The sequence below is a fragment of the Theropithecus gelada genome, unplaced genomic scaffold (genome assembly GCF_003255815.1).
Source record: "Theropithecus gelada isolate Dixy unplaced genomic scaffold, Tgel_1.0 HiC_scaffold_249, whole genome shotgun sequence".
In the NCBI taxonomy this organism is placed as follows: domain Eukaryota; kingdom Metazoa; phylum Chordata; class Mammalia; order Primates; family Cercopithecidae; genus Theropithecus; species Theropithecus gelada.
The window spans coordinates 530-11,779 of record NW_020258957.1 but is presented as its reverse complement, the minus strand read 5'-3'; the positions used below and the strand labels follow the sequence as shown (position 1 = coordinate 11,779).

At 59.7% G+C, this 11,250-nt stretch overlaps 1 protein-coding gene across 2 annotated transcripts; it reads left to right on the top strand.

Moving 5' to 3' along the window:
* Positions 1–6,589: 6,589 nt before the first annotated feature.
* Positions 6,590–10,992, top strand: DPP7 (dipeptidyl peptidase 7). 2 transcript variants are annotated; one of them, XM_025374309.1, is made up of 13 exons: positions 6,590–6,685; positions 6,768–6,881; positions 6,980–7,119; positions 7,293–7,456; positions 7,863–7,998; positions 8,150–8,153; positions 8,240–8,406; positions 8,554–8,614; positions 9,127–9,245; positions 9,327–9,483; positions 9,602–9,666; positions 10,500–10,570; positions 10,667–10,992. In XM_025374309.1, the coding sequence occupies exons 1-13, from the start codon at positions 6,619–6,621 to the stop codon at positions 10,800–10,802; spliced, it is 1,401 nt and encodes a 466-aa protein (XP_025230094.1). In that variant the 5' UTR covers positions 6,590–6,618; the 3' UTR covers positions 10,803–10,992. The 2 variants fall into 2 exon arrangements, with proteins under 2 accessions (XP_025230094.1, XP_025230093.1); XM_025374308.1 differs by having other exon boundaries at positions 8,072–8,153.
* Positions 10,993–11,250: the final 258 nt, after the last annotated feature.

Here is an 11,250-nt window from a genome sequence, read left to right as displayed (position 1 = left end):
AAAAAAAAAAAAAAAAAAAAAAAAAGAGTAATGCTACACACTGATGATTGATAATATTCACATATCATCATATCTATTATCTCTTTCCAGTATAATTTTTTTTTTTTTTGAGATGGAGTCTCTCTCTGTCGCCCAGGCTGGAGTGCGGTGGTGTGATCTCGGCTCACTGCAAGCTCCGCCTCCGGGGTTCACGCCATTCTCCTGCCTCAGCCTCCGGAGTAGCTGGGACTACCAGCGCCCGCCACCGCGCCCGGCTAATTTTTTGTATTTTCAGTAGAGACAGGGTCCAGGATGGTCTCCATCTCCTGATCTTGTGATCTGCCCGCCTTGGCCTCCCAAAGTGCTGGGATTACAGGCGTGAGTCACTGCACCTGGCCATAACTATTCTTATTCTATATATTTTCTTTATCATACTGGAACAGCTTGTGCCCACGGTCTCTTGCCTCAGCACCTGGGTGGCTTGTCATCCACAGAGACCAGCCTGGCCAACATGGTAAAATCCCGACTCTACTACAAATACAAAAATTAGCCGGGTGTGGTGGTGCATGCCTGTAATCCCAGCTACTTGGGAGGTTGAGGCAGGAGAATCGCTTGAACCTGTGAGGCAGAGGTTGCAGTGAGCCGAGATGGTGCTACTGCACTCCAGCCTGGGTTATAGAGCGAGACTCTGTCTCAACAAAAACCCCCAAAACAACAAAAAAAAGTTAAAACTATAAAACTCAGGAAAAAAACAGAGGGTAAACCTTCACAACTTTTAATTTGGCAACAGATTCTTAGATATGACACTAAAAGCACAAGCAACAAGAGACAGACAAACTGGGCCGGGCGCGGTGGCTCAAGCCTGTAATCCCAGCACTTTGGGAGGCCGAGACGGGCGGATCACGAGGTCAGCAGATCGAGACCATCCTGGCTAACATGGGGAAACCCCGTCTCTATTAAGAAATACAAAAAACTAGCCGGGCGAGGTGGCGGGCACCTGTAGTCCCAGCTACTCGGGAGGCTGAGGCTGGAGAATGGCGTGAACCCGGGAGGCGGAGCTTGCAGTGAGCTGAGATCCGGCCACTGCACTCCAACCTGGGCGACAGAGCGAGACTCCGTCTCAAAAAAAAAAAAAAAAAAAAAAGACAGACAAACTGGATGTCATCAAAATAATTTCTGCACATCAGCTGGGCATGGTGACTGACGTCTGTAATCCTAGCACTTTGGGAGGCTGAGGCGGGCGGACCAGGAGTTCAACACCAACCTGGCCAAGATGATGAAACCCCATCTCTACTAAAAATCCAAAAATTAGTCGGGCATGGTGGCGGGCACCTGTAATCCCAGCTACTCTGGAGGCTGAGGCAGAGAACTGCTTGAACCTGGATAGGGAGGTTGCCGTGAGCCGAGACTGCACCAGTGCACTCCAGCCTGGGCGACAGAGTGAGACTCTGTTTCAAAAAATAATAATTTTTGCACTTCAAAGACAGTATCAACTGAATAAAAAAGCAACCCGCAGAAAGGAAGATTTGCAAATCACATATATGACAAGGGAGTGAGATCTAGATTTTTTTTTTTTTTTTTTTTTGAGACGGAGTCTTGCTCTGTCGCCCATGCTAGAGTGCAGTGGCGTGATCTCCGCTCACTGCAAGCTCCGCCTCCCAGGTTCACGCCATTCTCCTGCCTCAGCCTCCCGAGTAGCTTGGACTACAGGTGCCCACCACCACGCCCGGCTAATTTTTTGTATTTTTGGTAGACATGGGGTTTCACCGTGTTAGCCAGGATGGTCTCGATCTCCTGACCTCATGATCCAGCCGCCTCGGCCTCCCAAAGTGCTGGGATTACAGGTGTGAGCCACCGCGCCCAGCCTTTTTTTTTTTTTTCTTTTTTGAGACAGAGTCTCACTGTGTCGCTCAGGCTGGAGTGCAATGGCACGGTCTTGGGTCACTGCAACCTCTGCTTCTCAGGTTCAAGCAATTCTCCTGCCTCAGCCTCCTGAGTACTTGAGATTACAGGCACCTGCCACCGTGCCCAGCTAATTTGTGTATCTTTAGTAGACACAAGGTTTTACCATGTTGGCCAGGATGGTCTCGATCTCTTGACCTTGTGATCTGCCCGCTTCGCGGCTCACACCTGTAATCCCAGCACTTTGGGAGGCCGAGGTGGGCGGATCCCAAGGTCAGGAGATCGAGACCATCCTGGCCAACATGGCGAAACCCTGTCTCTACTAAAAATACAAAAAAAAAAAAAAAAAAAATAGCCTGGCATAGTGGCGGGCGTCTGTAGTCCCAGCTACTACGGAGGCTGAGGCAGGAGAATGGCGTGAGCCCAGGAGGCGGAGCTTGCAGTAAGCCGAGATCACACCACCGCACTCCAGCCTGGGCAACAGAGAGAGACTCCATCTCAAAAAGAAAAAAAAAAAATCATCTGGATCTCAGCCGGGCACAGGGGCTCATGCCTGTAATCCCAGCACTTTGGGAGGGGTACTGCGCCCGGCCGATCCAGATGATTTTTAAAAATCGTAAAACTCAACAAAAAACAACCCAATTCAAAAATGGGTGAAGGATTTGATAGGCATTTTTCCAAAGAAGACAAACAAATGGCCAGTCAACACAGGAAAAATGTTCAGCATCACTAATCCTTAGGGAGACGCAAATCAAAACCACAGGCTGGGTGCAGCAGGTCACACCTGTAATCACAGCACTTTGGGAGGCCGAGCAGGCGGATCACGAGGTCAGGAGATGGAGACCATCCTGGTTAACACGGTGAAACCCGTCTCTACTAAAAATACAAAAATTAGCCAGGCATGTGAATGTGCGCCTGTAATCCTAGCCACTTGGGAGGCTGAGGCAGGAGAATTGCTTGAACCTGGGAGGTAGAGCTTGCAGTGAGTTGAGATCGCGCCATTGCACTCCAGCCTGGGTGACAGAGACTGTCTGAAAAAACAAACAAAAGCAGATATTTGCACACCCATGTTCATCGCATCAGTATTCACAATGGCTAAAACAGGCCGGGCGCGGTGGCTCACGCCTGTAATCCCAGCACTTTGGGAGGTCAAGGCGGGCGGATCACCTGAGGTCAGGAGTTCAAGACCAGCCTGGCCAACATGATGAAAACCCATCTCTACTAAAAATACTAAATTTAGCCGGGCATGGTGGTGGGCTCCTGTAATCCCAGCTACTGCAGAAGCTGAGACAGGAGAATCACCTGAACCCGGGAGGCAGAGGTTGCAGTGAGCCGAGATCCTGTCACTGCACTCCAGCCTGGGCAACAGAGGACAAAATACTGTAGGATCCCACTGATATGACGTACTGGGAGTCAGCAGAGCCACAGAGACAAATGGTAGAACGGTGGGTGCCAGGGACTGGGGTCCATGGTTTAATGGCTACGGTTGCTATTGGGGGTGATGAGGTCGTCTGGAAAATAGTGGTGACGGTGCACAGTATTGTGAATGCATGAATGTACCTAATTCCCCCAAACTTAACACATGAAAGTGGTTAAGTGGTCAGTTTTGTATTACGTATAATTCAGCACACAGACCAGCACGGCTCTAAGTGCAGATGCGGTAGGTCACGGCCACACACACCGGAGCCACCTGCCAGCGGCCTGCTGGCAGCCTTTCAGTCTGAGGGGCAGCCCAGATGTGATGTCTGGCTGGGCATGGCCCCAGTCTGTGAGCCGTAGAGGGTGGGACTGGGTGTCCCAGCAGGAATCGGGGTGTGGAGGAGCTGCCTAGATGGTCTAGAGAGAGCAGATGGACCTTGAGAGGAGGGTTTGGGCTCAGCAGCCCCTCACCCTTGCTGGCCTGGCTCCCAGGATTCCCTGCCCAGGGACCTCTGACCCCTCAGCTGGTGGCTCAGTAGCCAACCTGCCCGTCTGTCCCGCTCCGGGGATGGGCAGAGAGAGACTGGGGGTGTCTGCAGAGGCATGGCCAGCCTAGGCCCACTTGCCCCTTGGGTGACCTACTGTATCCTGCACAGGCTGACAAGGGCCCTGGTGATAACAGACCTTGAGGGCCTCCTGCAGAAGCTGTACCCCTTAACATGTCAGGTTGCTGTGCCAGTGAAGGGGCGGGCAGCCCCTCTACACCTGTGGGTATTTCTCGTCAGGTGGGACGAGAGACTGAGAAAAGAAATAAGACACAGAGACAAAGTATAGAGGAACAACAGTGGGCCCAGGAGACCGGCACTCAGCATACAGAGGACCTCCACCAGCACTGGTCTCTGAGTTCCCTCACAGTAATTGTTAAGTACTGTTTTCACTATCTCAGCAAGAGGAATGTGGCAGGAGAACAGGGTGATAGTGGGGAGAAGGTCAGCAAGAAAACATGTGAGCAAAGGAATCTGTCACAAATAAGTTCAAGGGAAGGTACTGTGCCTGGATGTGCATGTAGGCCAGATTTATGCTTCTCTCCACCCAAACATCTCAGTGTAGCAACGAGTAACAGAGCAGCATTGCCGCCAGCATATCTCGCCTCCAGCCACAGGGCAGTTTTCTTCTGTCTCAGAATAGAATGAATGTACGATGGGGTTTTACACCGAGACATTCCGTTCCCAGGGGCATGCAGGAGACAGAGGCCTTCCTCTTATCTCAACCGGAGAGGCCTTCCTCTTTTACTCATCCTCCTAATCACAGACCCTTTACTGGTGTCCGGCTGGGGGATGGTCAGGTCTTCCCTTCCCTTGAGGCCGTATCTCAGGCTGTCTCAGTGGGGGGAAACCTGGACAATGCCCAGGCTTTCTTGGGCAGAGGTCCCTGCGGCTTTCTGCAGTGCATTGTGTCCCTGATTAATCGAGAATGGAGAATGGCGATGATTTTTACCAAGCATACTGCCTGCAAACTCATTTTTAACAAAGCACATCCTGCACAGCCCTAAATCCCCTAAACTTTGAGACAATACAGCACATGTTTCTGTAAGCACAGGGATGGGGCTAAGGTTACAGATTAACAGCACAGGCCTAGATCCCTTAAACCTCGATTCCATACAGCACATGTTTCTGTGAGCACAGGGATGTGAGCAGGGGGCTGTGGCCACCCTCACCCCCAGCAGAGCCATGCTGGCTAGCCCCATGCCCACTCTTCCTGGCTTGGGAGGCCCTGGCTGCTGCCCAGAAGGGGCATCAAGGCCTGGGGATGGACAAGAGGGGAAGTGGCTTCCTTGGAAACCCTGCCCCTGGAACCCTCCCTGAGGCTCTGGCCCCTCTGTGGGCCCAGCCAAGCCTGCGGCATCGCCAGGCCCTGGTGTGCTTGGGGAGCTGGCTGGCCGCTCTCGGCCTAGCTGGTGTCTCCAGAGCTGCAATCCTGGGTGAGGGTTGCTGGTGGAGCTCTGACCACTTAAGGCACCCGAGGGAGCCAAAGGAGCAGAAGTGTGGAGTGGGGGATGCCATGGGGCACCTCTACATCCAAGGAGGGCTGCTGCTGCTTCTCACCCCGTCCTGTGGGGGTCCCGGCAGGCAGCCCCGGAACTGTATAGGGATGGGACAGGGCCCAGATGTGAGAGCCATGGTGGGGATGGTGTGTGGCCCTGGATGACCTCATGTTGCAGTGTGACGTGATGGTCACTGCTACCATGCTGAGGGCCCCAGCCACCAGTCACCCACCATGGGAGTGCCTCTGTGTGAGGCGGGGGGGCCGTAGCACGAGGGGCTGTGAAAGTGGCCGGTCTTCCCCACTCAGCCACACACAGGATGGGCATGGCAGGGTCATGTTGGCCAAGGGCAGTCTTGGGAGAGAGACAGAGTAATTCTCTGTCTGTAGCTGAGTCCCTGCTGCTTCTGTACCTGTTCTGGGCCTGGCTAGTGGCCCATGTACATCCCCAGCAGGACTCCACGTGGCTGGTCTGGCACTCACCACTATGGCCCCCTCACCCACGTCCTGGACTGGATGCTGGGGAAACGTGACTACTTCCATCCTCTGGGTGCTCCCCAGGGAGGAGGCCCCAGCTCCCAGCAGAGGTCTCTGGTCCCCCCTTGTCCCTGCAAGGCTGTGTGGGCAAACTGGGTGCCAGTCGGAAGGGCGGGTGGCGATCCCAGCTCTTGGGAGCTACACGGCCACATCCCTGTCCTGCCCAGACCCTCCAGGGGCACCCCACACTCCTGCCCCCTGCGAGGCCCCGCACCCCACCTGCCCAGCCCCTGCTGTAGCTTGGACAAACCCTGGGTCGCTTTCTTCGGGCGCCATCACTCTGTTTAGGACCCTTTCCCTCCCGCCCTTAGGGGCAGCAGAACGGTCCCCGCTTTCCTGGCCCTGCCTTAGAGTGCGACACCTGCCAGGAGCAAGTGCTGGGGAGGCTTGGCCGGCACAGCAGGGACTCGCCCTAGCGCAGCTCCAGATGGGATCGCGGTTGGAGGACGAGCCAGTGGGGCGGGAGGCCGTGGAGGTGGCCCAGGGACCTGGACCCCCAGGGGCCCTCGGCTTCCCCGCGCCGTGCCCGGGAGGGACCCCTGGGCAGCGGCCATGAGGCGCGGGGTGTTGGCGCGCACAGTCCCCGGCGCGGCGCTGAAGCAGCGACTGCACAGGCGCCCCACGGCGACGGTCTCCATGGGAACAACAGGCGCCGGGAACACGTGGGGCCTGGAGGGAGGAGCGCGCCCCGGCGGCCCCGTGACCCCGCCCACGTGACGGGTGCCCGCGGAAGGCGACATGGGCTCCGCTGCTTGGGCCCCGGTCCTCCTGCTGGCGCTCGGGCTGCGCGGCCTCCAGACGGGGGGTGAGTGTGGTGGCGCCCCCAGCCCATTTCCCGTCCCCATCCCCGTCCCCGGCCCCGCCTCTGAGGTCCGCGCCCCCCACAGCCCGCAGCGCCCCGGACCCCGGCTTCCAGGAGCGCTTCTTCCAGCAGCGTCTGGACCACTTCAACTTCGAGCGCTTCGGCAACCAGACCTTCCCCCAGCGCTTCCTGGTGTCAGGTGAGACCCCGGCCCCGGCCCCGGCCGCCCCCCAGCACCCCCGCCTCACCCGCCCCCGCCGCCCCCCAGCACCCCCGCCTCACCCGCCCTCCCCACAGACAGGTTCTGGATCCGGGGCGAGGGGCCCATCTTCTTCTACACCGGGAACGAGGGCGACGTGTGGGCCTTCGCCAACAACTCGGGCTTCATCGCGGAGCTGGCGGCCGAGCAGGGGGCTCTACTGGTCTTCGCGGAGCACGTAGGTGCCGGGCGGGGTCGCAGGCGGGGGTCGCGGACACGTGGGTGCCGGGCGGGGTCGCGGGCGGGGGTCGCGGAGCACGTGGGTGCCAGGCGGGGTCGCGGGCGGGGGTCGCGGAGCACGCGGGTGCCGGGCGGGGTCGCGGGCCGGGCTCCATGGCAAGTTCCCCCCAGCGCTACTACGGGAAGTCGCTGCCATTCGGTGAGCGGTCCACGCAGCGCGGGCACACGGAGCTGCTGACGGTGGAGCAGGCCCTGGCCGACTTTGCAGAGCTGCTCCGCGCGCTACGGCGCGACCTCGGGGCCCAGGACGCCCCCGCCATCGCCTTCGGTGGAAGGTGGGCGCCTCCCCCGGTCTCCGCACCCCCTCCCTACCCTGCCCCGACCCAGCGACCCCAGCCCTTCTCCCCACTGTTTGCAGAGGTGGCTGTGCGCTGGCCCGGCCTCTCCCCTCTTGACCCCCACCACTGTCTTTTCCTAAGGCCTCAGGCAGGGGTTCCAGGCTTAGTGTTGCCTCCTCCAGGAAGCCCTCCCAGCCTGTCCTCCCAGCCACCTGCTCAGCTGGGATGTGCTGGCCACACCAGCGGCCTTTCCCAGTAAGGGCTGCACCCGCACCAGGCCCAGGGTCAGAATTTGTGGGTCTCAGAAGTGTCCTCCTTGTGGGACCTGTGGGCCCCTGAGGAGGGAAAGAGATTGAAACGGGGTGTTGGGGGCAGCAGCCTTAACCTTGTGTCCCTCACTCAGTTATGGGGGGATGCTCAGCGCCTACCTGAGGATGAAGTACCCGCACCTGGTGGCGGGGGCACTGGCAGCCAGCGCGCCGGTTCTAGCTGTGGCAGGCCTCGGCGACTCCAACCAGTTCTTCCGGGACGTCACGGCGGTGAGTCAGGCTTGGGGTCCTCCAGGCCCCCTAAGGGACAGCGGCTGCAGTGAGCACGGTTTCTTTCCCCCAGGACTTTGAGGGCCAGAGTCCCAAGTGCACCCAGGGTGTGCGGGAAGCGTTCGGACAGATCAAGGACTTGTTCCTACAGGGAGGTGAGGCCCCCCCACCGCCCCCGACTGCCCGACCCGCCCCAGCGCCTGCTATGTCCAAGGCTTGAGTCTCCGCGCCTTCCATGCAGCCTACGACAGGGTCCGCTGGGAGTTTGGTACCTGCCAGCCGCTGTCAGACGAGAAGGACCTGACCCAGCTCTTCATGTTCGCCCGGAATGCCTTCACCGTGCTGGCCATGATGGACTACCCCTACCCCACCGACTTCCTGGGTCCCCTCCCCGCCAACCCGGTCAAGGTGAGGTGCCTCCTCCCAGGGCACAGGGAGAGGCCGGCTGGAGCGTCCCGAGGCTGGTGGCCAGCAGCCTGACCCTCATCCTGGGAGCCAGGGAGGCGGAGCTGGTGGAGGGGACCCCGCTGAGTCGCTGCTGCCCCTGCACCCCAGGTGGGCTGTGACCGGCTGCTGAGTGAGGCTCAGAGGATCACGGGGCTGCGAGCGCTGGCAGGTGCCCTTCCCCCGGCCCCAGATGGGCAAGTGTGGAGACCCCAGGCTTGGCTTGGGTCCTGGGGCCGGGTGGGGTGAGGATCTGTAGCCCAGCCAGGGGCTCTGCCTCCTGCCCCAGGGCTGTGGTGGGCTGGACAGCACGACCTTCCCAGAAGCCCTGGGGGAGGCAGTGGCCATCCTTGGGGACTCTCCCAGCACTGGCTGTAGCCAGGTCCAGCTTGGTGGGTGCTGATCAAGGGGACCCTGGAGTCCCCAGGCATGGAAGGCAACAGAGGGCAGCAGGCCCCACCCTGCCCCGTGGGGAGCGGGAGGGCCCTCAACAGTCAGGCCCAGGGCTGGCAGCACAGACCCCACTGACCTCCAAGCAGGTAGCCTGGAGGGCCTTCCTCACTGGGACACAGATCCCAGAGCCCCAGACCCCCTGCAGGACCTTCCAAGGGGGGACAGGTTGGTGGCCGGAGCCCGTGGTGTGTCTGTGTGTGGCTGCTGGGCCCCAGCGCCTCTCCTCCCCAGGGCTGGTCTACAACGCCTCGGGCTCCGAGCACTGCTACGACATCTACCGGCTCTACCGCAGCTGTGCTGACCCCACTGGCTGCGGCACCGGCCCCGATGCCAGGGCCTGGGACTACCAGGTGTGGGGTTGTGGGTGGCCTGGAACCAATTGGGGCACGGGCAGGCGTGGGCTGGCCTGACTCAGGCTGGGGCACCTGCAGGCCTGCACCGAGATCAACCTGACCTTCGCCAGCAACAATGTGACCGATATGTTCCCTGACCTGCCCTTCACGGATGAGCGCCGCCAGCAGTACTGCCTGGACACCTGGGGCGTGTGGCCCCGGCCCGACTGGCTGCTGACCAGCTTCTGGGGGGGCGGTAAGGCTGGGGCGGGGGCGGGGCAGCGTCCTGCTTTCTGCCCTGAGTTCTGCACCCCCTGCCCACGGCTCACAGCCCCCACGAGGGGCCACATCACCACTTTCTCTGCCCCTTGCAGATCTCAGAGCCGCCAGCAACATCATCTTTTCCAACGGGAACCTGGACCCCTGGGCAGGGGGCGGGGTGAGTCCTGGCCTGGGCCCTGTGACCCCGTTAGATTGTTTGTTTTTTTTTTTTGAGACAGGGTCTTGCTCTGTCGCCCAGGCTGGCGTGCAGTGGCGAGATCAGGGCTCACTGCAGCCTCAACCTCTGAGGCTCAAGCCTCCCAGTAACCAAGGCTACAGGCGCTCACCACCATGCCCAGCTAGTTTAAAAAAACGTTTTTTGGCCGGGCTCGATGGCTCAAGCCTGTAATCCCAGCACTTTGGGAGGCCGAGACGGGCGGATCACGAGGTCAGGAGATCAAGACCATCCTGGCTAACACGGTGAAACCCCGTCTCTACTAAAAAATACAAAAAAAAAAAAAAACTAACCGGGCGAGGTGGCGGGCGCCTGTAGTCCCAGCTACTCGGGAGGCTGAGGCAGGAGAATGGCCTGAACCTGGGAGGTGGAGCTTGCAGTGAGCTGAGATCCAGCCACTGCACTCCAGCCTGGACGACAGAGCGAGACTCCGTCTCAAAACAAAACAAACAAACAAACAAAACACGTTTTTTTGTAGAGACACAGTCTCACCGTATTGCCCAGGCTGTTCTGGAACTCTTGGGCTCAAGCGATCTCCCTGCTCAGCCTCCCAGAGTGCTGGGATCACAGGCCCCTCGCCCGGCCCCTACCCCATTCCTGTCTTACCCGGTTGTGCCCCATCTCGTCACTTCCCGCCTCCCTCTCTGGCTGGTTCTCTCTCTGGTTGCTTGGCGGATGCTGATTCCCGGCTCCGCCCTCTGCTTTCTGATGGGTCCACGGAGGCTGGGCAGTGGCCTTATTCCTTCACCTGATGGAATTCTTTCCGCTGAGCACAGATTCGGAGGAACCTGAGCGCATCAGTCATTGCCATCACCATCCAGGGGGGCGCGCACCACCTCGACCTCAGGTGTGGAGGGAGGTGGCCCGGCGGTGGTCGCGGGTTGGGCGGGACAGGCCCACCGAGGGCTGGGGCTGATGGGCCCCCTCCGTGCCCGCTCCCCAGAGCCTCCCACCCCGAAGATCCTGTTTCTGTGGTTGAGGCACGAAAGCTGGAGGCCACCGTCATCGGCGAGTGGGTAAAGGCAGCCAGGCGTGAGCAGCAGCCAGCTCTGCATGGGGCGTCCGGACTCAGCCTCTGAGCACAGGACTGGAAGGGTCTCCAGGCTCCTCATGGAGTGAATGGAGGGAGGAGGAGGCTGCCCCAGCCCTGCCCTGTGTTTGCACCTTCTGGGTCCCCGAAGCTCAGCCCACCGTGGCCGGCCCGGCGTGTGGGCTTCACTCAAGAAGCAGCTGGAGGCACAGGGAAGGAGCTGAATAAATGCCTGGAAGCCTGGCCATGTATGTCCCCTTCCGCTCTGTGAGGCCCACATGCGGGCTGGGGAGTGGGACCCTCAGAGACAGGGCAGGGGACGCGGCGCACCCCGCACAGGCCAGGGTGGGCACTGCCCCCCAAGGAAGCCTCACTCGGCTGAGCCGCGGCAGACGGAGGCGGCAGCCACACCTCCAAGGTGACTCCTTCCCTGACGTCCTCTGCACACAGCGACCCTTCCAGGGGAGGCCACTGGACAGTGCTTTTGGCCCCCAAGG